The 25,978-nt window shown below is 40.4% G+C and overlaps 1 protein-coding gene across 4 annotated transcripts in view; it reads left to right on the plus strand.

The window, feature by feature from the left end:
* CACNA2D3 (calcium voltage-gated channel auxiliary subunit alpha2delta 3) overlaps positions 1-23,477 on the plus strand; it is an 866,452-nt gene extending 842,975 nt beyond the window's left edge. For all 4 annotated transcript variants that reach the window (XM_045493219.1, XM_045493218.1, XM_045493220.1 and 1 more), the window contains 3 exons: positions 20,406-20,518; positions 20,738-20,820; positions 23,062-23,477. In XM_045493219.1, the coding sequence (XP_045349175.1) occupies positions 20,406-20,518; positions 20,738-20,820; positions 23,062-23,154 (289 nt within the window). In that variant the 3' untranslated portion in view covers positions 23,155-23,477. The remainder of the gene's footprint in view (positions 1-20,405; positions 20,519-20,737; positions 20,821-23,061) is intronic.
* The last annotated feature ends 2,501 nt before the right edge of the window (positions 23,478-25,978 follow it).

Here is a 25,978-nt window from a genome sequence, read left to right on the forward strand (position 1 = left end):
ATAGTTATATCAAAATATTTCCTGTTCTTTAGCCGCCATGTTAGATGATACTTTTTTCATTTTGATTCCCAACTCTTCATTGCTAGTATGTAGAAACATGATTGATTTTTCAGATTGAGCTTGTATCCTGCACGTTGCTAATTTGTTAACTTCTACTTACTTTTCCTGTGGATTCTTTAGGATTTTCTATGTAGAAAAATGGTGTCATAAGTGTATAGAGACAATTGTATGTGTATGCTTTTATTTCTTTTTTTTTTTTTTTTTTTTTTTTTTTTTTTGCCATGCTATGCTGATTAGGTCCTCCAGAGTGATGTTGAGTGGGAGAATGTGAGCAGACAACCTTCTCATGTCATATCACAGAAAGAAAGTATTTACGATTTTATTATTAGGGCTGGTATTAGCTTCATTAGATGCCCTTCTTTGGGTTAAAGAAGTTCCATTTTGTTCCTAATTTGTTATCACAAAACAATACAAAGGTTTGTAAAAAAAAAAAAAATTGTCATCCTTCTTGATAATCTATCATACAGTTTGCCTAGTTTAGTCTTTTAATATAGTATATTACATTGATTTTTGAATCTTGAACCAGCCTTGTATTCCTGGGGTAAACCATACTTGGTTAAAATGTATTCTTCTTTTCATATATTGCTGGATTCAAACTGCTACTATTGTGCTGAGGCATTTTTGCTCTATGTTATTACGGTCTATTGTTGTGTGATGTCCTTTTCTTCTTCTTATTGTTGTCTGGTTTTTGTATCAGAATAATTCTGGCCTTATAAAAAGATTTGTGAAATGTTCTCCCTTCTCTTATATTCTAGAAAATTTTGGCAGAGTCTGTTTTATTTTTTCTTTATATGTTTGGTAGAACTTCCCAGTGAAGACTTCTGGGCATGGCAATTTCTTTGTAGGAAAAAAAAAATTAATGTTTATTTATTTTTGAGAGAGAGATGGAGGGAGGGAGGGAGGGAGGGAGGGAGGGAGAGAGAAAGAGAGAGAGAGAGATCGAGAGAGAGAGAGAGAGAGAGAGAGATCGAGTTGGGGAAGGCAGAGGGAGAGAGGGACAGAGGATCCAAAGCAGAGTTCGTGTGACAGCAGTGATCCTGATGTGGGGCTCAAACTCATGAACCTCGAGATCATGACCTGAGCTGAAGTTGGATCCTTGACCAACTGAGCCACCCAGGTGCCCTGGAAAATTTAACTACAAATTCAGTTTCTTTAATCAATACAGGACTATTGAAGTTAACTGCTTCTTTTTGAATGTACTTTGGTAGTTTGCATCTTTCAAGGAATTTGTCTAGTTTATCTATGTTGTCAGTTTTAAGGATGGGCTGTTGTTTTCTGTTTTCTCTTATTATCCTTATAATATCTGTATTATTATAGATCATAATATCTTCCTTTCTCATAACTGATAGTTTCTTTTCTTCCTTTCTCATAACTGATAGTTTTAGTTTGTGTCTTCTCTCTTTTTTTACTTGATAACAAAAAACAGACTAGAGATTTGCTAGTTTTGTAGATCATTTTTCAAAACTGGCTTTTAGTTTTATTGTTTCCTTATTGTCTTTTGTTCTCAATTTTATTGTTCTTCTAGTTTTATTACTTACTTTGTCCTTCGTGTTTTGAATTTTCTCTTCCTTGTCTTATGATGGAAATTTAGATTATTGATGTACGCACTTTCTTCTTTTATAAAATAAGCATCTACTACTAGAAATCTTCCTTGTAGCCCTTGTGTAACTTCATCCCACAGATATTTATTTGTGATAAATATTTATGTGTTATGTATTTTATTGTTCATTAAATTCGGAATATTTTCTCATTTTCCCTGCAGTTTCCTTTCTGACCTTAGGGTTATTTAGGAGTGTGTTATTCAATTTGAGAATATTTGGGGATTTTCCAGAAATGTTTCTGTCATTGATTTTTGATTTAATTTCATTATGGTTTGGGAACATTCTTTGTATAATTTTGGTTCTTTTAAATTTGCAGAGATTTGCTTTTTGACCCATAACGTGATCTAATTTGGTGAATGTTCCATATGGACTTGAAAAAAGATATATATATGGTGTGTGTGTGTACATATATACATATATATATATACATACGTATATATGTATACATATATATATACATATATATATGTATATATGTATGTATGTATATATATATACAGTGAGAGAGAGAGAGGTGTGTGTGTGTGTGCGGTGCTGTTGTTGACTGTTCTATATATATCAATAGGTAAAGCTATTTTCTATACCCTTACTGAATTTCTGTCTACTTGCTCTATTGCTATCAAGAAAAGGATGTTGCAGTCTCCAACTATCATTCTGGATTAGCATTTTTTTTTTTTTTAGTCCACATTAGATTTTGCTTCATTTACTTTGACATCTGGTTGTTAGGTACATATACATTTAGGATTGTTATGACTTCTGGTGAGTTGACTCCTATCATTTTGTGATGTCCCTCTTTAAGCTTGTACTATTCCTTGCACTGGAAGTATACTTTGTGTCCTTTGGTGGTTGTTAATATAACTACCCCTCTTCCTTTTCTTTAGCATTTTCATGGTATATCTTTTCAAATCTCTTCACTTTCAGCTTATCTATGTGTTTATAATTAAAGTGGGTTTCTTGTAGACAGGATATAGTTGGATCTGATATTTTTATCTAATATGTCAGTTTTTATCTTTTAATTGCTATGTTTAGGTTATTTATTTATTTTTAAGTCTTTATTTTAATTCCAATTAGTTAACATACAGTATTATATTAGTTTCAGGTGTCCAGTGTAGTAATTCAGCACTTCTATACATCACCCTGTGCTCATCAGGACAGGTGCCCTCCTTAATCCCCATTACCTGTTTCACCCATCCCCCACCCACCTCCTCTCTGGTAACCATCAGTTTGTTCTCTATAGTTAAGAGTCTGTTTCTTGATTTGCCTCGCTCTCTCTTTCCCTTTTTTCGTTTGTTTTGTTTCTTACATTACACATAATGAGTGAAATCATATGGTATTTGTCTTTCTCTGACTTATTTCACTTAACATAATACTGTCTAAATCTATCCATGTCATTGTAAATGGCAAGGTTTCATTCTTATTTATGGCTAATATTCCATTGTATACATAAACCACATCTTCCTTATTCATTCATCAGTCAGGCATTTGGGCTCTTTCCATAATTTGGCTATTGTTGCTAATGCTACTATAAATATCAGGGTGCATGTATCCCTTTGAATTAGTGTTTTTTTGTTCTTTGGGTAAATAGCAGTGCAATTGCTGGATTATAAGGTAATTCTATTTTTAATTTTTGAGGAACCTCCATACTGTCTTCCAGAGCAGCTGCACCAGTTTGCATTCCCACCAACAGTTCATGAAGATTGCTTTTTCTCCGTATCTTTGCCAGCACTTGTTTCTTGTGTTTTTCATGTTAGCCATTCTGATAGGTGTGAGGTAATATATCCTTGTAGTTTTAATTTTCATTCCCCTGCTTATGAGTGATGTTGAGCATCTTTTCATGTGTCTTTTGGCCAGCTGTATGTCTTCTTTGGAGAAATGTCTGTTCATGTCTTCTGCCTATTTTTAATTGGATTATTCATTTTGGGGGTGTTGAGTTTTACAAGTTCTTTATATATTTTAGATACTAACGCTTTATCAGATAGGTCATTTGCAAATATCTTCTCACATTTTATAGGTTGCCTTTTAGTTTTGTTGATTGTTTCCTTCACTGTGCAGCTTTTTATTTAGGTATTTGTTTTTGATGCAGCTATTGATATGTTTGGCTTAAAATCGGCCATCTTCCTGGTTGTTTTCTGTTTGTTCCTCTTACTTGTTTTTTTTCCTCTTTTTTATTCTACCTTATTTTATATTGTCTTACGATTCCAGTTTTTCCTGCTACTGCCTTATTATTTATACCATTTTTGGATTTCCAGTGGTTGCAGTAAGGTTTACAATATACCCCTTTAATTTCTCATGGTCTGCCTTCACATAATATTAAATGATTTCATGTGTAGTGTCCATGCATTATGACAATATACTCTCTATTCCTCTCTCCCATTTTAAGCCAGTCAGTATTTCTTTTATGTATTTTCTGACCCATGTTCTCTTTATTTGACTCCGGGATTCCAAATACACATTTGTTAGACTGTTTGGTACTACGCCATTGCTTATTGGGGTTCTATTCATTTTTGTTTCAATATTTTTTTTCTCTCTTGTTCTACAGTTTGGATGGCTGCTATTGACCTCAAATTCACTGATCTTTTTTTCTAACATCTACAATCTGATTTTAATGCTACTCAAATTGGAATTTTAGATTTCAGATATTTTATTCTTTCTATTTTAGGAATTGCATCTGGTTCTTTCACATAGTTTCTGTGTCTGTACTGAAGTTTCCTCCATCTCTCTGCTCAATATGCCCATGGCTTTAGGCTCATTAACATATAAGAATATAACATATTACCTACACATCTGCAAAGTCTAATACCTGTGTCATATAGTAGTTTGTATTTAGTGAGTAAATTTTCTTTTGACTTTTTTGTCACATTTTACTGCTTCTTCACATGTATTGCAATTTTTGCACACTTGATAGTGTGGATTGTGTATTATAGATGCCCTGGGTTTTGTTATCTTCTTCTGGAAAATGGTAAGTTTTATTGCACTATGCATTTAAATTACCAGGGATCATTTTGCTCTTTTGGTGCCTTGGTTTTAGGCTTTTGTAGGTGAGTCTGTTTCGTTTTGCCCCTAGCTCTGGAATATAGTGTTTACCCTTTAAAACTTTTTACTTTGGTCTTGTGTAGAAGTTGACTGTGCTAGTTAAAAATGGTTTAGAGGTGTCACCCTAGGTTAACTGAACGTTCAGAATTTTTTTTAATTAACTTTTTGAGTCTGAACTGCTTTTTCCTTTTATTTTTTTTTATTATTTTTTTTAATGCTTATTTATTATTGAGAGACAGAGAGAGACAGAGCATGAGCATGGGAGGGGCAGAGAGACAGGGAGACACAGAATCCAAAGCAGGCTCCAGGCTCTGAGCTGTCAGCACAGAGCCCAATGCGGGGCTCGAACTCACCATGAGATTATGACCTGAGCTGAAGTCGGACGCTCAACCAACTGAGCCACCCAGGCGCCCCTGCTTTTTCCTTTTCAAAAGAAAGATCTACTTCCCTTTGGCAGAGTAGAAGCTTCCCAGAAAGATCTGCTTCCCTTTGGCAGAGTAGAAGCTAAAGGGAGAGAAAGATGGGGTTACCGATAACCCATGTCTGCTATCTCAGGCTGGAGAAATTAAAGAGTTTTGTGCAAGGTGGAAACAAGGATGTGATTTTAGAATGTGACATTCGGAAGGCAAATCACTTTTGAGATAGGAAAACTAGGACTGAGAGAAGGAGGGAACAATAGGTGACAAGTAGGTGGTTTCACACGGGGAGCTTGATTTTTAACTCCACTGACTTTTGAACCAGTCAGCGTTCTAATCCTTCCTATTATCTCCCACCTCCTCCATTTTATTCCTACCCTGTATTTTGTATTGATATTCTCTGTGTGGATATGGGAGATTAGTTCTGATTTTTGTTCTGAGAGACGTTTTTCCCCTCTGTGTTGGAGTAGATCACCAATCATCACAAAAAATTCTGTGAACATCAGTGTTTAAAATCGAGAGCATTGCCTTTCATACAGTGTTTCTGGGATATATCTGTTTCTCTTGAAATTTCCCTGTGGCTGTAGGTCCCCACCTCAGTATTTGTACTCTTCAAAATGAAAATCTTGCTATTTTGTGATAAGGGGCTGTTGAATAGACGTGGGAATTATTAGAAGCATTGAATTCAGAAGTTAGATCAGAAAATATAGCACGCTACCTGGTTTGTCTCACTCTGTCCCTGGGACATTGATTCAAAGCCACATGATACAGAATTCAGAAGGCTTAGAATCAGAGTAGATAGACATGGATGCAGCCTTTATTTCAATCAGTAGAAATGAATTCATCTCCACCTATAGACCCAAGTAGTTTTAAAGCTGATATGATAGAGGGACTCAGAGAGGCTTCCTTGATGGGACTCACCCCAAGAATATACATTGGGTACATGGAGTAGAACAGCAAGATTATAAACTAAGGAGGTGCTTCCATGTTCTTTCAGTGAATGCTTTTGGAGGAATACCACTCTGATTTTTATTATTTCTCATGGTTCACTGTGGAGATTGTAAAGCAAAGTGCTGATCACAGAGACTTAGTTTTCCAAATATGTGTGTCTGTAGTCTAAAACATAGAAAGTTATGCACGGTTCTTAGTTCTTATTAAAATGCAATTCCTACTCACTGTAGAAAACTAAACAATAGAGAAATGCATAGAGAATAAAGTAAAATCACATGTAATCTCACCACTCAGAAACAAACCAGGTGGCCTGGATTGGAATCCCAGCTCCAGATCTGATTAGCCTAATAACTTCAGGGAAGCTACCTAGTTTCCTCATCTGTAAACTGGGGGTAAGGAGATTTAAAGAGTGCTATATTTCCTTCCAGTCCTTCTTTTCCCCTGTGCAAAACTAGCCTCATAGTTAGCCTATTTATTTTCTTGCCCTCAACATAGTATGCTGGACAAAGTGCTTTTTTCATGTAGTGCAAGATGTCCAGTCTTTTAGAAAGCAAGTATTGTTGGTCCAGGTCTGACTTTGTCAGATTACTTAAAATTAGATATTTAATTCCCCAGTGAATGCTTTATTCTTTTGAGTCTGTTTGGGCCTCCTGATGGTTCATGAGGATGATGGTTCATACAGCTGCTGCTGTATTTTGCTAAATGAACATGGCAGTTCACAGGGGGGATTGTGGAAGACAGTGTGGAGCTAGGGAATGGAAAATTATAAATGTTGAGTCCGAGGGAATGTTCAGTTGGCCCCTGAAGGTCTAAGGACAAAGTCTCTGCTCTTAGTTTATCGGTGAATTGTGTCCAAACATTTTCCACAGGAAGTTTTGATGTTCGGTGGGTGGATGGCAGTCTGTGGAGTCTGACAGCTTAAATCCTGGCCATGGCTCTGAAGCCTATTACCTGTGCTCTCTTAAACCACTGTGGGTCCAAACTTCTGAAGGTCCGTAAGCCTCGGGTGCCTTTTTGATATTAGGAATAACATCACCTGGATGGCTCATGGAGTTGTTCTGTAGTTAGTTTTCAGTAAAAGACCTTCACACACTGCACACAGTAGGTATGCAGTAGATGGTGATGACTGGGATGGTAGGAAGGATGATGGTGTTGGTGAGTAGTCATACTGTAGGGTTTAAAACAGAGGTTCGATACTTTGATACTTGATTGGTTTTATACTTGGAAATGTGTAACGTCTCAAAGCTTGAATAAATGAAGATGGTAACTCTCTGGGTAGGTATTAAGATTAAAGGGGAACCGCTTGAGAAAGTGCTTGGCACAAGGCAAGCCCTCTATACATGTTAGCTCTTACTCTCGTTATTTGGAACAAAAGACACTAATAGTTGCAGTGAAGATATTTAATAAATTCCTTACTCTTCTTAAGGGATTAGAAGAAAATGGTTCATGTCATAATTAAGAGGATTTATGGAAGACCTTAGTACAACAAAAAAAAATAGCCAACGTTTGAAAATTTCTCTTGTTGTTAGCTCTTTTGAAATTCTCTTCTAGTATGAGAAAACTGGGGCCCCTCTTTCTTTTTATTCTATGGGGCTCTCTCACCCATTTTTCAGACACAAAATACCCTTCCTTGCCACCTGCCTTGGGCTGATAATGCCAAAGAATTTGCTGCTGAAGTTATTTACAGGCACTGGGTTGGCACCAAAAATCTCAACGGATCCTTGGTGGTTCTGAGGATGAGTGGAAGTCATTGTCATGACTCTCTTTGACTCATCTGTCTGCAATATAATAATTATCTCCACGGGACACTGTGCCTTGTAGACAAAGCACCCCTCAGGCTTTTTGTGTGCTGTCCTCATCAGCAAGTCACAAGTGGAATGCCATAATGTGTTCATTGTATACATTTTTGAATAAGTAAGTATAACACAGACAGCATGCTTGCTCCATTTAATCTCAGCTCTTAACTATGAAAACGTAGCACGTTTCTTTTGCTAGTGAAACGGAGCAAGAGAAGCCTGACCAGTCTGGTTCCTAGAAGGCCATCCAAGGTACATTTGGTGGGAACCAAACTGATGGCTTCTAGGGCTCAACTCCCAAAAGCCTGAATTTTCCAGTTACAGTTTGATCAGGCAGCATGTTGAGCATTGTAAGGAATTTAGGTGTGCATCACCTAGTATTCTTTTACTACAAATAAAAGAAGGCTCAACTCAAGCAAGCTGAAACCATAAAGTGAAAAGTTGAGATGCAGCCTTCGGGTAAGGCTTACTCTAGTTTCCCAAAGGTTAGTCACCAAGACTTGGGTTTTCTCTTTAAATTTTCCAGCAGACACTTGGATCCATTGGCAAAGAAAAGCTATCAGTGGCTCCTTTGTGTATTGGGAATAGAGATAAGCATACTGGGTTTCAGTCTGATTAGAATAACTTAGGTCCAATGCCCATCTCTGAACCAGTCACTTTCTTCAGGGGAAGAAGTTGTACCAATCAGCTTAGGCTCAGGTAACATGCCTGGGCAGGGCTAGTTCTTCAGAAGCACCTGGGCTGCCTGAAGGAAGGGTGGATTCCTGAACAGAGTAGGATATTGGTATCAAAAGAAGGGAGATTAGATATCAAAGAAGACTGCTTTAGAGCACTTAGGCAGGGCCCTCTTTTCTGAAATCAATCAGAAGCAAGGAGGCTTGGCTCTTGCAGAATCCTTAGAATAAACCATTCTGGGCTGCTTAAACCTCATACTATATTCTGTACAAGTCATTTGCCAGGGAACCTGTGCCACTTTGGATTATATTTTTATCTTTGACTATTTTTCCATCATTATTCAGTGAACTTTAATACTGAGCTGATGCATGGAAAGCAAAAGTCTGTGTCTTGTCCTTGGAAGTCTAATAGACAAAATCCCCTGAATTAAAAAATAAGATAGCTCCTTGTCTGGCCATCTAGAGGGACAAAGGAAGGGGATATGAGAGAGGGGAGGAGCTAGAGAGAGAGGGAGGAAAGAAGAAAGTGAGAAAAGACACTAGTTGGCTTACTCATGGTATTGCATTGTTGAGTAAGTTCATCTCTACTGCCACCAGCCCTAGAATAGGCTGTATCAAGGGGCCCGAGGGGGAGTAACAGCCAAGTGGCCAATCAACTCCTAACATTTGAAGCGTTTGTCTTTCTGACTTTTGATTTGAGCTCATACTAGAAAAAAGGTTTTTGTTTGTTCCTGGCTTCTTAATGTGTGTGTCCTGTGCCTCCTATCTGATACCCACACAGGCCTCTTGAACCTCATTTTTAGCTGCTCTAGAGGTTAACTTCCATGTATTTCCCTGGGTTACCAAAAAAGAATTTTCTACAAGTTCCATAGCTTACAGTTTTCAAACCATTCCAAATGTAGCCTAGAGGAAAGCGTCTATCCTTCCCTCCTTTTCCAGTTGGTGGCACCAGGGGGGTTAAAATGGCTCTGAGCTTCTCATTCCACGTGTGTGTAGAAGTGTATGTGTCTTACACAGATGCTATAGGTATCTACAGTATGCTATAGGAGCATGGAGGGCGTGCTTCGCTAAGAGAGGAGGTTCTTCATGGAGGAGGCAACATTCAGTAAGCCTTTTAGAACTGAAATGGGGTTCTCCAAGGGTGGGGAAAAGGTGGCTGCAGCACTCAGAGCCTTGCTGGTTCCTGAGCCAGCAGCATCAGCACTACCTGGAAGCAGGTGAGAAAGGGCGAATCATTGACCTGGCTCTAGAGCCCCAGAATAGAATCTGCATTTCAATAAGATCCTCCGGTCATTTGTTAAGTACCTAAGGTTTGAGGAGCACTCCTTTTGATCAGTAGTTGGGTCTCAGCCTTGGCAACACACTGGAATCTCTTAGGTAGCTTTAAAAATATATACATGCCTTGGCCCTACATCCGGGCTTCTAATAGAATATGTTTTAGGTGTGGCCCAGGCATCAGTTGAAAAAAACAAAACAGGAAGCTCCCTGGGTGATTCTTACGCGCTCGGTCTGGGTCTCAGCCCTGAGGGAGAAGCATGAAGCAGTCAAGGGCCCAGGGTAGGGAGCGTGTCTGGATGTTGGGAAAGAAGGTTGGCTTAGAGCTATCAGGCTGGAGGGAGGGCCAGCCTTGATCATACTGGGTCTTGTTTGCTTCCCTCCTGTGCAGACCGTTGGGTAGATGCTAAGGGAGCCGTGGACGGTTAGTATAGACGGGGGGATGGTGTGGTCAGCCTTGCATTTGGGAAGCACTGTCACCTTAAGAATGAAAAGGGGCTGATGGCAGGGAAGCCGGTTAGGAGGTGTGCTACAAATGATACAGGTTGGGAGGGCCAGCTACAGAATTTGCAGGGCCCAGTACAAAATGAAAATGTGGGCTGCTTCTTCAAAAAGCAGGAAAAAAGTGTCATTAAAGGTACCTAAAAGGTAAGACATTTTCCTGCTTCCTGTGTTCTCTCTTGACCTGCCAGGATACTATTTATTTGCTGTCTGATCTTGTGCTCCCTTTAGACACATGGATTCTGACTGATCAAGTGCAGACCCTCATAGGCACCCCCAGGTCCTGACCCTGTTACTCTGGGGTGCGCAGCTCAGTGGCTGGTGGGTTCTCCCTTACACCAATCACTGGACTGAGGTGCTATGTCCTACTTGGAGAAGTAAAGAACATAAATGTAAAGATGAAATAAATTTCAAGATAGTACTGCAGAGTAGTAAACCCTAAGTGACAAGCCCTTCTGAGTATACATCCTTGTGTGACTACACATGCTCCCCCAGGAGGGCAGCGGGGGGAGGGGGGGCTTGAGATGGTCAGATGAGCCCATGGCGATGTTCAAAGAGGAATATGCTGAGAATTATGTCAAGATCTCTGGTTTGAGTGACTCGATAGATGGTGGTACTATTAAGAGATCTGGGGGGAAAGGGGCAAGAATTACTGGAATTGGGAGCAGAGGTGACATTTAGGTACCTGTGAATCCTCCCCTTGTTCCAACATTGAATCAGCCCTCTTCTGTCTGGTTTAATTGCATAGGCTGGCACTGTCAGAACAAGGATGAATAATGGAGGGACCGTGAGCTTCCATGCCTTCTTCCAACTCTAATTAGACAGCTCCGGGCAGTTTGTCCTGAACCTGATGCTAAATTTGGTTCTCAATCAAGTGCCTATTCCTGTTTTCTTAAAGATTGTTTTCAGGGACAAGATTTTTGTTCAGTGTCTTTTGGGCACCTACAGAACATATCCCACAGCACTGGCTTTTTTCCAACTCCATGCAAGGTGTCTCCCATGAATAGATTTACGGGGGATATGAACAGGATATCAAGTGGGGGTTTCCTTGTAGCCCAGGTTGAGGTGAGGACGAAGTGACACTAGGCACCGCAGGTTCTAAAGAGAACAGCCTTTTCGCTGGTGCTAGAGTTGGAAATCCTGCCCCCACTCCCCACCTCCAAGCCCATTTGAGGGCAGATAGCTGGCCTGCCTTGGTCTGCCATGTGAGCACTGATGAGGGGCCTAATAAGAGATCAGGTTCATGGAAAGTGGTGCTCTAGGGGGCGCTGTTTCCTGCTGGGAGTCAGATGGGCAGTGGGGGGTGGGGGATGCTCCAAGAGACTCTTCTATATTTTGGGGGTGCCTGAAGAAGGGCAAGTCCAGCACTGGTCAAATGTCTTCTAGGTGATAGATGTACTAATATATCCTTGTGTCTGTCTGAACAGGGAGAGACCTGGAGGTAAAGGGTGAGGGTTGGTGAAGGGGCAGCTCTGAAGTGGCCTATGTCTGGGCCAGCAAAGATACGTGTTTCCCAAGGGTCAGGTGGGCAGTGTGGAAAGTAGCTGTCATCTTGCTTAAACCCAACAAGACGGTTGCTCTTCAGAGGAGGTCCTCACAAGGCAAGACGTTTGGCAGTAATTGCTGGTGGTAGGAGCTGCATGGGTGGGCCCATTGGGGCATGTTGAGGAGCTGTTGGTCGTCTGAAGAATCCATCATAACCTCACAAGAGAGCCAACATTTGGATGCTGGGATGCACAGAGGACACCAAAGGCTAGGCTGTGTTGTAAGAAAACAAGCCGTGGTGAGATGGTTGCCCGGCAGCCTGGTAAATAGAAGATGCTGCCTCTTTACTGCTCTGTTTTCCCACCCCAACTATTGAAGAGGCTAGAACCTAGAAGCTTGAAGGAAGAATAGTGTAGAGCTTTGAACTATGAGTGAACTTAGAGCAGTTAACTAGACTGGCCTAATTGTACCAACCTAAAATGGTCAGAGTGTTATGGAGTCTGTGCAAGATATCATTTAGAGATGAGAAAGCAGGAATTCAACATAGCAGGGTGGAAAACCAAGCCAACGAAGGAAGGATGGAAGGAGGGAACTGTTCCACATTTCTGTTAAGTCCTGACACTTTTCGGGGTGAGCAGGTGAGGCGTTGCTGTTCATTGTTTTACCTCCCTTGGGTTGAGCATGAGCAGGTGCTGGTGCTCCCCCGCCCCTCCCCATGCTGTTCCACAGCAGGGCTCTGGAGTTCTACTGGAACACATCCTCAATATTTAATCTCTGGTTTGAATTTAAACAGTCACCAAATGTTTGCTCTCCACAAGTTATGGGCCTAGGTCACTGTGGGGCATTTTGGGGTACATTGGGGGAGGATAGGCATCGTCCTACCCCTAACGAGAGTAAGATCCCGTTGGAGAGCCACAATTGTGTACCCAGGCCATCTGGAGAATAGTACTGTGACTGAGAATCCCCTGTGACTTTTGTCTTTTATTTCACTGTCTTTTATTTCATGTCAGGATAAAATCTGGGAATTGTATCAATGGTGAAAATCTATAAAGGGTGAAAGACTTCAAAATGTTTTTTTAGGCGCGCCTGGGTGGCTCAGTTAAGCGTCCCAAGTCAGCTCAGGTCATGGTCTTGCAGCCCATGAGTTCGAGCCCCGTGTCGGGTCCTGTGCTGACAGCTCAGAGCCTGGAGCCTGTTTCGGATTCTGTGTCTTCCTCTCTCTCTACCCCTCCCCCCACTCACACTCTGTCTGTCTCTGTCTCTCAAAAATGAATAAATGTTAAAAAAAACTTTTATTAAAAAAATAATAAAATAATTTTTTTTTAAAGAGTCTATCCTGGGGGCGCCTGGGTGGCTCAGTCGGTTAAGCGACCAGCTTCAGCTCAGGTCATGATCTCGCGGTTCATGAGTTTGAGCCCCACGTCAGGCTCTTTGCTGACAGCTTGGAGCCTGGAATCTGCTTTGGATTCCTCTCTGTGTTCCTCCCCCGCTCATGCTCTGTCTTCTCTCTCTCTCACTCTCTCAAAAATAAATAAACATTAAGAAAATTAAAAAAAAAAATAGTCTATCCTGCCCCAATTATTTGTCAAGCTATAGTTTTGTACCCAATTAATAAAAGACAAGCCGACCAAGTTCTCCAAATGTGCATTGTGGGTCCTCCGGGTATTTTATCCCTGAGCCCTTCCCATTACGCGTGTTTGTCCGGGGAGAGCATTAGGGAAGCTGCAAGGTCGCTTTCCTCATGTGGTCAGCAGAGCCCCTCTTAGTGGACAGCATGCAGCTAAGAGTCTCTCTTGCCAGGGGAAGCTGTCTTGAAATCACATCATTTTTCCCCTCTAGTCCTTCTCAGTGTATAGCCAGTGGAAAAGGGAGGACTGCATTATTTCAGTTCCGGCAATGGACACATCAAAATTGCCTCCCTCTCCCCTCCTCTTTCCCTGGAGGACCTAATTTATTTCACGCAGTTTGACCTATCCCTGCTTAGAAACCGCCATTGTGATTCTCTGTTGAGGCATTTCCCTGCTGCCTTTTTTGGCCCCCAAGCAAACCCACCAGGCCACAGTTCCCCTGCACAATGATGTCAGTCTGGCTGCTGGGCCCAGCTGGATGGAGGTGTGTTTTATGAAGTTCAACCCTGCACCCTGGGCCATAAATACACGTTGTGCACATAAATGTACAGCTAACATTGCCCAGACCCCTCCGAAGCACCATGTTAATAAGCAGACAGTAAGTCTTTAAAATATGGAAAAGCAGTTAATCTTTCCGCTGGCAAATCCTTTGTAGGGGGTTGTTTCCCCCGCTTCAGGATAGCTGCACGCAGGGCTTTGAATCATCTAGCATTTGGGGGAAAAAGAGAAGTTTGCCATGGGACTTCATGGAGAATGCTTGGGGAGCCTTTTACTAAGAGGGGAAGTGTGCTAAAACCAGTATCTTACCCTTGTCATTGAGTCGTCACTCGGTCTGCCTTCAAGGAGTTTGAGCACTAAGAGTCCCTATACAAGACAAGAGGTGTGCCGCCTCCTGGGGCCCCCCATGGGCCCGGCCCCGAGGCTTGCAGTCTGCCCCTGTTGATCCAGGAAGTTATCCAGCCTCCTGTTCCCCCATCTCCAAATGGGCACAAGCAGGTCTCATTCACATAGCTTCAGTAAGAGTTTGCTTACCCTCTCTGAGTCCCAGTCTTCTCCTTTGTAGAACAAAAGTGTCAATACTCTGCCCTTCACATAATGTCCTGTTTTATAAATGTTTTAAGACTACAGGAACATGGTCTCCTTCTAAAGAACTTTAACGTTAGAGATTAAGTTCATTTGCTTTAACAGTTACCCCTGTTAGTCTCTTCCCCTCCTCCCCTCCTCTCACCACTGCCCTTGCTCTCTCTCCCATAGATGACATGGTAGGAGGGCCAGACTTGAGGGTGAGGATAGGGGCTCAGCAGACAGAAGGTGACTCGGACCGGTACCTGCTCGCTTCATCGGAGAGAGAGCGGGTCTGCAGCTTGCTTCCAACCGCCGAGCCACCATGACTTTTATCTGCGTGGCTCAGGCAGAGAATGGGAGTTGCCAGTGGGTTGATTTAAGGATGCCATAAATGAGAACTGTCAATTCTGGAGATGACATAGTTTATGTCTTACAAATATTTCATTTCATTTGGTACTTTCATTTCTTCATATTGCTAGGAAGACGCTTCATATGCACTGTTCTCTTTGCGTTCAACTCACAAGGGTCTACTTGTTTCGTCCATTTGTTCTTTCTGTGACTACCTGGAATCGTGGATTGCTTACTGCTCTGCTACCACTGGCACATTGGATACATCTGATCCACCCCACTTATTTTTTCTTGTTCTCTGTAGCAGAATTAAATACTCTCAAGTGAACATTTCTAAATATTCTTCAATATCCACACTTTGTTATAGTTTTGCAACATTGTTTCCCCACTTACTGTGTTTGGGGGTATTCTTTCACAGCAATAAACGACCTCCTTTTCCCTTTCTTCTGGTGCCAAGTAGACCACAGATCGGACACCCTGCTTCTTACTTAATCCTCCCTCTGTTGATGGACTTTGAGGTGGGTTTCACGGTTTTCTCTTCTCAATGAACAATGTTACCAAGAACATCTTTACACATGACTTGTTGGTTCCGGCACAAGAGTGGCTCTTACTGAGAAGTAAAAGTACTGAAGAAATGAGCTCTACTTCATGTCCACTGCAGTAATAACAAATTTTCTCCTCACGGCTGTAGAAGTTCACTTTCCCACCGGCAGTATAGAAGGATGTTCACTTCTTCAGACTCCGTCATGACATGACCATAGATTCAATTTTTGCCAATCCACTAGTGGAAAGTGCATTCCGTTACTTTAGTCTCACTGTAACTTCTATGCTCTCTCATTTTGAGTGAGATCGAACCCCTTTTTATGTATCAGTTGTCCAGCTGTGTTGCCAGCTGTGTTTCCTCTTCTGTAAATCCTCTCATGGGTTTTGATACTGGTTAGGGCATGCACCTTGGCTTTGCTTCCCTTTTCCTAAACTCAAGTTTATATGATTGTCCAGACTGTTCTTTATATTTACTCTTCTGAATGAATCTTAGGGTCATTACTTCAAACACCATCGACAGTCCCAGTAGGAATCCCTTTGAATTCCTTTGCTTGAATTAAAAGGTCCATTGAAAGAGAAATGACATCTTTCATATATGTGTTCCTTTCCACAACCATTGTACTTCCTTCCAATTCTTAGTTTGTCTTTTTTTTTAATGTTTATATTTATATTTTTGAGAGAGTGAGTAGGGGAGGGGCAGAGAGAGGAAGAGAAAGAATCCCAAGCAGCTGACAGCACAGAGCCCAACATGGGGCTCGATCGCACAAAGTGTGAGATCATGACCTGAGCCAAAATCAAGAGTTGGATGCTTAGTGGACTGAGCCACCCAGGTGCCCCTCAGTTTGTCTTCTTATGTTCAGTAAAGATGATCATTTTCTTAATAAAGAAGTCATTTACTAGATTTATTCTTAGGCATTTCATAGTCATTATTGATATACTCAATGGTTCTTTATTTCAAAAATGTTTTTTTCATTGGTTACTGCCTGTGCCAGGGATAGGCTGTGGTCTTATATGCTAATTATGTAACTGGTCAGCTTGCTGAGTTCTTTTCTTCTACTAGTTGGTCAGTGGGTTCACATGGGTTTTCTATGAACACACTGATATCCGTTCTGTGGGTGATTTGGTCATATGCACTTGTGGGTAGATTCTCAATGAACATTTCAGGGTTTTTTTCATGGCAGTCGGTCTGCTTATGTTTTTACAGCTTAGCCAAATGTTGATAATTTATACTTTATCCCCAAAGGTGTGTTTGCTCTAAGTTTTCAAATTGTTTACAATGGTATACATAATAGTCACTTAAAATGCTTAAATGCCTCTGGATCTTTTGGGTTTTAATGTGACTTTGTGACTTCTTTCTTTTGTGCCAAAGGCTGATTTATGTCAGTGTTCTTTTAAACCAGAATTTGGGTCTTTCAGTTATCTTCACAGTTTTATTTGCATTTATTCTTCTGCTTTTATCTTCACAAATTCCTTTTGTCACTGAGTCAACAAATCTTTGCTGAGAATCTGCTCAGTCCCAGTGCTGGGCGCTGGGGGAAGTCTCTAGGGGTGGGGGATGGGCAGATGCAGCCTCCCTACCAAGGAAACTGCAGTCCCTGGTGAGGGGCGGACAGTAAGCAAGGAAGGAGGAAGCAGAGGCACTGGAGCGGGAAAAGAAAGGTGGTGAGGTCATGGGTCCTTCACAAGACCCATTGAGTCGAATGGTAAGGACTACAGAAGAATTGCAGTGAATGGAGGAATTCAGGGGAGTGGCCAGATTCTGGAGAATTCTTTTCAGGACTGTGCTATAAAAGGGGAGGGAGAAATAGGTGAGGTCAAGGGAGAGTTTTGTTTTTCCTGAGGTGAGAGATGTGACAGCATGTTTGTGAAATGAAGGGAGTGGCAGGTAGTCAAAGGTAACTATGCAATGATCACCTCTCTTCCCTTCCATCAGCCCTATCCTTGGAGAAGCCTGAGAGCTGGCTTAGGAGAGAGGCATCAGTATTCAACCCAGGGTACCAGAGGGAAGACCAAGTATAGGGCACAGGTGCAGGCTTGTGTTCATATTTTTTCCAGCTTCTCCATCCAAAACCTTAGTTCATTTGTTGGCAAACTTCCTCCCCTCTCCCAATAAACAAAATATCTAAGGTCATACTGCACAGATTTGAGTCTGGGCTGTTCTTAAATTCTCAAAGATTAATGGAATGTTGTTTTTAATTTTATTTTTAATTTCCACTGTTTATATATTTTTTGCTATTAATTTCTGATTGTATTTTTACCCTAAGAGAAGAATATGGGGGCTCCTGGGTGGCTCAGTCGGTTAAGCATCCAACTTCAGCTCAGGTCATGACCTCACGGCTTGTGAGTTCGAGCCCCACGTCGGGCTCTGTGCTGACAGCTCAGAGCCTGGAGCCTCTTCAGGTTCTGTGTCTCCCTCTGCCCCTCCCCCACTTGCGTGCACTCTCTCTCTCTTAAAAATAAGTAAACATTAGAAAAAATTTTTTTAAAAAGAGAGAAGAACATGTAATTGGTGCTTTCAGCTCTTTGGACTGTGTTGTAGTTCCCTGTATTTGAAATTAGCTTATATGCTCTGTTGCTTAGATCTGAAGAGTCTTCACTCCATTTTTTAATAGATCATATATTCATCAATCACTTGCGGCCTTTCTATGAATCTGTACACTCTGATCGTAAACGTTCATGTCCTATCTTGTTATACTGTTATACTGTTTTTCAATATGAACTATTTCTTTATTACGTCTTAAAGATTTTTCCCTCTGAATATTTGTAGGAGAATCTTACTAAACCTGTCCCTCTATTTTGTCATTAGTATTTTTCTGGTGTATCCTCACGTCTTCCCGTGTCATTCTGTTTCAGGAGTATGTGCTACAGACTGCATAATGCTGATGTTCTGGCAAACTCAGCTTAAGAGTCTCTGCCTTTTTTTAAAATTAATGTTTTTGAGTCTCTGCTTTTTTGATAAGTGAATCTAACCGACAGACATTTATTGTGATTGGTAATAATCTTATACTGGCGGTGGTGTGTGTGTGTGTGTGTGTGTGTGTGTGTGTGTATGCACGTGTGTGTGTTATTTACCATGCTATCTTGGATTAATCAGATTTGCATTCTTTAGTTTCTTTTCAGTAATTATCCCTAAATTTTAAAACACAATTTTCTACCTGTATCTCAAGTTAGTTAGAATCTATTTTCTTCTGGACTCTGACATACCTTTTATTTTTCTTTTTTCCATTCCCTCAAAACTTTAAGTATGTTGCTCTGTTTTGTTCATCTAAAGTCCCCCATTGAGAAGTTGGTGTCATTCTCATTCTTTAAGTAATTTCTTCCTAGAGAAGCTTTTAGGATTGGTCTGTATCTTTGATGATCTAAAGTTTCACTCATGCTTGAATGGCCCCTTTTAATAAAAGAAAAGTCAAATTTTTCTTTAATGGGAAAATATTCTCTTCCTGGGGAGCTTTTTTTAAATCTCTTTTTCCTTTATTTGCCATCTGGTAGATTCATTTGGGTTAGTATTCTAGTCAGTCATTTGTTCTTTAAAGAGTTGTATGATCTTGGCTTTGCATTGGTCATTTAGACTCGATTAGCCTGCCCCCAACATGGAAATCTTTGGTTTTCTGATGAGCACCATCTGAGGTAGGTTATATTTATTCTCACAGGCATAATCCATTATAAAGAGGCCACCTGCTAGGGCAGTGTCATTGCAGTGGTGAGAAGGTACGCAGTGCTAAAAGGGGAAGGTAAAGCCAACAATTTTAAAGCCTTAATGAGACAGCAAAGTCAAACTTTTTTCTCAAGCCAGACAGAGTTGTGGAGAGTGTGGGAGGGCAGAGAGTTCATGTTCCAGAGTATGGTGTAGGCATTGAGGAAGCATCTTTGAGGAAAGTCATGTCTTGTTCCTTCCTATGGAGAAAGAAAAACAATAACCATAATTTCAGGATATTAGATAAACAGGTGAAGGCATTTGTAGACAAGAAACGGGTTGTGTTATAATCTCCAAGGCATTCTTGGATAATTCAACATATGAAGTGGTATTGGGTAAAATGAAAAGGTAGTCCTTTCTCCTCATTATAATTTCCCACAAAACAGAGGATTCTTTTTCATTGCATGATTTTAGTAAACTGTGATGAGAATAGAACAAATTTGTTGAGAGAAAGATGAATGGAGGTAAAAACTTATGGGGAAATTGACTATGTTGTTATGTTACAGTCTATTTCATCTGACTGAACTGAATTTAGTGAAATGTCATGAAAAATTATACGATGGGAGTTCTAGGCTTGTAGCTAAATATTTAGCTACTCTGTTTGCTCTGGAAGAATATGGGATTTTGTTTGCTAATTTGTTCCTCCACAGAGCCAGTAGCATTTGTTGTTCCAGGAGTGTTTTTACGGTGGCGTTACTTTGTCATTTCACTGTGTTGGATGATGAGAGAGGAGGTGCCATTGGGCTTACTTCCATTGGAGTAGTTGTACTGATGGACTCAATGTCAAAGCCGCTCCACAGCCTGAGCACTGGCACACGTGGCCCCAGAACTGTAGAACTCTCCAACAACCAGAATCTATCTCATGCCAGTATCGTACCTCTATTTTGGGCAGACATTGTGCAAAGCAGTTCAGGAAGGGTCTAGGATATTCTCTTCATCCTTTTGGGAACTTCAGGTGCAAACTGGGAGAAGGAAGCAAGGCTTGGAAAAGCCCAAGCCTTTAGGCCTTGGAAATCAAGATGATTTAGCCAACTCTGACTCTCCTGTTGTGCACATACAACATTCCAGTCTTCCCAGGGTGAGTTTTATGACCTCTGTGTCACCATAGCCATAGGTTGTCTTCTTACACTTCCTACACTGTTGTCTTCTTAATGAAGCTTGGTATTTAACCGTGAAGAACCTTGTGGAAGGAGGCAACTTTAGTAGTAAGGCAGTCTCTGAAAACTGTTTTCTAAAATATTATAGTAGTTAGCTCCCCAGGGGAGTTTTCCTCAGGATTCTTAATTTGATGGACGGTAAATGACCACCCACTGTCTGTGCTTCATGTTCCAACAGGTCCTTTGTCATCCAGCAAATCCCAAGCAGCAATCTGTTCATGGTGGTGGTGGACAGCAGCTGCCTGTGTGAGTCCGTGACCCCCATCACCATGGCCCCCATTGAAATCAGGTATATCCTTTTGTGTGTAGGTCCAGCTACTGCTGCTGAAGCCAGGGAGGGGGATCTACGGGAAGGAAACCTAGGGGAGAAATATTAGGGGGAAATGACAGCCATTCCATTGTTGGAAAGAGAAGAGTCATGAAGGGAGTGCAGTGCCAAGGTTTGACCTTCAAAATGCAGAGTAAGGGAAAGTGATGACATCTTAGCAATATGCCTTAACTACAGTCAACATAACGAATCCCTTAAGTGTGAACGTTTAAAGGCCCAGAAGATCAGAAGGCGTCCCGAGTCTTGTCATGGCTTCCATCCTGAGGTAAGTCTGAGAGACCTTCCTGTTCTCTTTTTCTACCAGGTTCACCATGAGAATCTCACAATTGGCAAAGAACTCTAGTTAAGAAGTTTACTTGTGAAGAAACCATCCTTTCAGGCAAATCAAAGGAAGGCTAATGGTACTTTACTTTCAGCCCCTCAGTGCCTTCTTATTTAGTCTGTGCTTAAGGGTCTTATTGTATCCGTATACATATTTCAAAGCCTCTTTATTCTCTTCCCTATTACGAACGTACCGTAGTTCTCTCTCTTCACGCTGTTACACGCAACGTGGCTCTGACCATCTTGGTTTACTTATTTCAAATTGCAGTTCAGATTATTTTCCCCTGCTTACTTTTAGACAGCCTTTTATTGATGAGAAATTCATATAAAGCAGAAATGGCAATACTGATACCAGATTAAGAGTCACGATTTCTGCGGGGGGATGATAACCACCACATGGAGGCACAACTACAAAGGCCCTCCATTGACACCAGAAGTGACGATCACAAGAAAATTAAACTTAGCACCGAGAAAGGTGAACCTGAAAAAGGAATACCCCCAAAGTGCCATAGGCAAAAAAAAAAAACCCTTTCTGGTCTAGCAGAAATAATAGAAATTTAAAAATTAACTCCACCCCACTTTGAGAAATGGAAAGCTAGCCTAGACCAATTATTATTATAGGGATACTGGGAAAATCTCTATTTTTAAAAATGCCACCAAAGCCAATGCACTGGCTTTCAGTCCACCTTTAAATAGCAAATCAATTTTCATCTTTCCTAAACTCTCCAAGTCCTAGCAAATGATGTTAAAGTCAATATAGGACCAATAAGAACTTGGAATTGACTAAGAATGTTTGCTTCTGTGTTCAAAGGCGAGTTCACTAGCAACATATTATACAGATATATGCTGGAAAGGTCTTTGGTAAAACTCAGTGATAAAATTCAAATAAAAAAAAATCTTTATATAAAATTCAAATAAAACTAATAGTCCCCAAACACTAAAGTCACTTCAGTTAAAACCAGGACTGTCTACGTAGACAACCAAAATCACTAGAGTAGAAATCTTCTGGGGTTAATGAGATAATTTTCTCCGGTAAATAGATGTAAGTATTCAAAAATTACTATTTTTTTTCTCTAAGTTTCTAAACCTAGTAAGATGAGGTCAGTACGACAGAATAGAAATTCTTAGATATAACCAAGGTTCGATTCAAAGCGGAAAATACACATTAGATTTAAGTGGTAAAATAATAGTCTCACAAGAAATGTTAGGAATTGGAGAAATCTTCCTATCCAAGACCAGACAGCTGTGAAAGAAAAACAGAATGTATCTAATTATATAAAAATTACAATTTTTTTATGGAAAAAGAGAATTTACAGTTAACAGCCAATTTATACAACTTAGAAAATCATTTATAAGCCAAATCATTAAAGAAATTTTTAAAATTGAAAAGTCAAACAAGTACATATAAAAGGAAGCCAAGGGCATGGAAGCTAAAAGTCACTGGGTGATCAGAACGGACAGGTGATGATGAAATATCCGGCTACAGCCATGAAAGGCAAGAATACCCCTCGCCCTGCACTCACACTCCTGGGCATCTTTACCATAGGCAGGGGCCCAGGCCTGGACCATGGACTGGTAGTGACCTGCACTCAGCACTGTTCATACCAACAGAGAACAGAGAAGATAATGAATGCCCATCGATAATAAAATAGAGCTAGAAAAATGGAGTTAGAAGAGTTGCCATCAACCCGTGGATAAAAAGCATGCTGCAGAAAGGATTACGTAATGTGATTTCATTTTTATAAAACGAAGCCCTCCTTTCCCCACATATAAAGAAAGAAGGCCCACAAAACCTCTTACAGCTGGTGCTGAAATGATCAGGCCCCTTGGATGTCAACCTTTACTTACATTCTGATAGGAAGACATTAGAAGGGCAACATTCGGCTGTTCTAATTCGATCACAACAGACAGCTCCACCACCAGCCCTTTGCCTCTTGAATGTTCTGTGTAATAATACGCACAGAGTAAGTTTGAACATTTAGGCACTGACAACTGGAATCAGAGATTCTTGTCACAAACTTGATGAAATTTAGACAAGTCCATTTCTTTGTGTTATCTACTTTCCAAAAGACTTGATTCCTACATTGGAGAGTGCGGGGAGAGGTCTGGGGACTCGATGTAGCTCAGAAAATTGAAGGCGTCTTGGAATCCATCTTGCTCTAACCGACCCTGCCTTTCCCTGTAGGAGAATGCAAGGGAGTGTGGGGGTGCACCGAGCCTGCAGGCCAAGATGGTCCTTGTCGTCTTCCCTCTGCTCTTGATGCTTTTTTCAAGGTGACACTGAGATGTTCTCTTGGCATGCTAAATTATGGATAAACTGTGAACCAAAATATGGTGCGACATAGGAGACATGAAATATAGTCCAACCATCAGCATCTCATGATTTTAAACTGTGCGTGATATAAACTCTTAAAGATCTGTTGACAAAAAAAAAAAAAGTTATCTTTTTACTTTGCCAGTCATGCAAATGTGAGTTTGCTACATGATAATCACCCTTCATCAGAAATGGGGCTGCAAGTGGGCAGTGTCCCTTCTGCTTGAAACCCATTGAAACCAATTTAAAACTGTGTACTTTTTAAATAAAGTATATTAAAATCATAATCTTCTGAGTTTTGCTTTCTTGCTGAGAATACAGACAGAACCGCATGGAAAAGTCACCCATTCCAGATACCGGGAAAGGGCGGTTGTTGGCAGAGACTTTGCTCTGAAGCAGATTCTAGACAAATATTTAACAATTGTTTAGGTGCTTCACTCGCAGTTATAAAAATGTTTACAGAAGTAAACCAAACTATCATCTTCATGGGAAGCGTTTATTACAAAGAGCCCTGAATAATTTTTTTTTTGAACTAAACTTCAGTAGAAATCATAATTTGGATGGGAACACGAGCTCCCAAGATACTCGAGTGTTGAACTATGTGGGAAGAGGAATAAAGTCATAAATGCGAGGAATTCATTCTGAAAAGATTTGATGGAGGAAGAGAACAATGACTACAAATGACTCTCAAGCTTCTGCTTGAGCATTTGGCTTCTGGCTTTTTCCCCATAAACAAGGGATGAAATTAGATCTCAAATATTACAAGATGTGAAACTGCCCAGACGTGTAAGGCATTCCTAAAACACTGGATCCTGAACCAAAGAAAACAGATTCCACCGGATCGTGGTTACCAAATAAAGTGGAATAATTTCCATGCCTCACTAGAATCGAGAATGCCTTATTTTATGAGACAGACATCTAAAAGTCATGGGGAGAATGCCACTTAAGCTTTAAAAAAAAAAAAAGCCCACATTCTGTTGATATTGTAGAAAAACTGATGTGATTATCCTGCCTTCTCCTGAAATGATGCCAGTATTTATAGGAAAAATAATACTACGTTGCTCTATTTCCTGAAACTCTAATGCCTCCCATATTGTTGACAATGTAACAATACTATAACATGTTGACTGTCAAAATGTCAACAACTATGGGGCTATCTAGTATTACAACCACCGTGGTCATTGATATTATTCACTTCTGTGCACTAAGTGTATGAAGAAATTCATATGTTGCCCTCACAAGTATCAAAATGCATTATATGTACACTAAACAACCATAGTGTATTTTTTATAAACAAGAACATGACATGACCCACCATTCTCCTTTATATTTCTAAAGAACTGGCAACAGTAGATCGAATATATAATCATGCCCGTAGCTGAATACTATTGATACAAATTAGTGTCCAATAAACATTTATAATTTCACTCCCTGTGTATTCACTATTCACTATCTATAAATTCACTCCTTGTTCTCAGCAACGGTGTGGCATCGTTTTTAGTGACATGAAGATGGCATAGTTGGGTCACACTCTTGGCTTCTGGCATCATCAGGCATCACCTTCATGTGAATGAACCACCCACCTTGTGCCTCACATTCTCAGTTCCCTCAGTGACTCCAGTCAACTGGCCACTCCATTTATCTATTTGTATATCTGTTTTCTCCAACATAACATGTCCAGAGCAGAAATCTCAATCCTCCTCCACCAACCTCTTTCCTTCTGACTGACTCAGCTTCTCAAACCAAACTCCTTAGAGACTCTCTTATCTGCTTGTTCCTTCTCAGCCCTTCACTCAGAGAGTCTCATCTCAACAACAATAGGGTTATATAGTATTATGACCTTGGGAAAGTGACTTTCCTCCTCATGCCTTCCTTTCTTACAACTAGTTACTGAAATTATAGGCTGTGACATTCAGCATATGGCTGACCCTTGAACAACATGGGAGTTAGGGGCACCAACCCCTTTTTAACTCCCCCAAACCTTAACTACTAATAGCCTACTATTGACTGGGAGCCTTAATGATAACATAAACAGTTGATTGACACATATTTTGTATGTTATATGTATTATAAACTGCATTCTTATAATAAGCTAAAGAAAAAATGTTTTGGGGCACCTGGGTGGCTCAGTCGGTTAAGCATCCGACTTCAGCTCAGGTCATGATCTTGCGGTTTGTGAGTTTGAGCCCCACATCAGGCTCTGTGCGGACAGCTCAGAGCCTGGAGTCTGCTTCAGATTCTGTGTCTCCTCCTCTCTCTGCCCCTTCCATACTCCTGCTCTGTCTGTCTCTTAATAACAAATAAATGTTAAAAAAATTTTTTAAAGAAAAAATGTTATTAGAAAATCACAAGGAAGAGAAAATACATTCACAGTTATGTACAGTATTTATTTTTAAAAAATCGGTATATGAGCAGGCCTGCACAGTTCAAACCCATGTTGTTCAGGAGTCTCCTGTAATTGGTAACAGATTTAGAAGGCACCTATTACAAATTATAGTGTAACACGGTAGCAATATTCTTACAAAAAGGTAGAAAGTTTTCATATGTATATTCATGGATATACATATATAATTACATACAAAATATATTTATAGAATAGATAAAATTAATAAAAATATAGTAGAATACTTACAATATACATTGAGGGTAGAATAGTAAAACACAGCACAGACAAGAACACAGGTTTAGGAACAACGTAGTACTCTAAAATAATAATGTAGCATTCTTACTTAAATTATAAACAGTACTGCACTACAGAGGATAATACCATTTGTCATGTTATAAGAGA

Source organism: Leopardus geoffroyi, chromosome A2, assembly GCF_018350155.1.
Source record: "Leopardus geoffroyi isolate Oge1 chromosome A2, O.geoffroyi_Oge1_pat1.0, whole genome shotgun sequence".
Lineage (NCBI taxonomy): Eukaryota > Metazoa > Chordata > Mammalia > Carnivora > Felidae > Leopardus > Leopardus geoffroyi.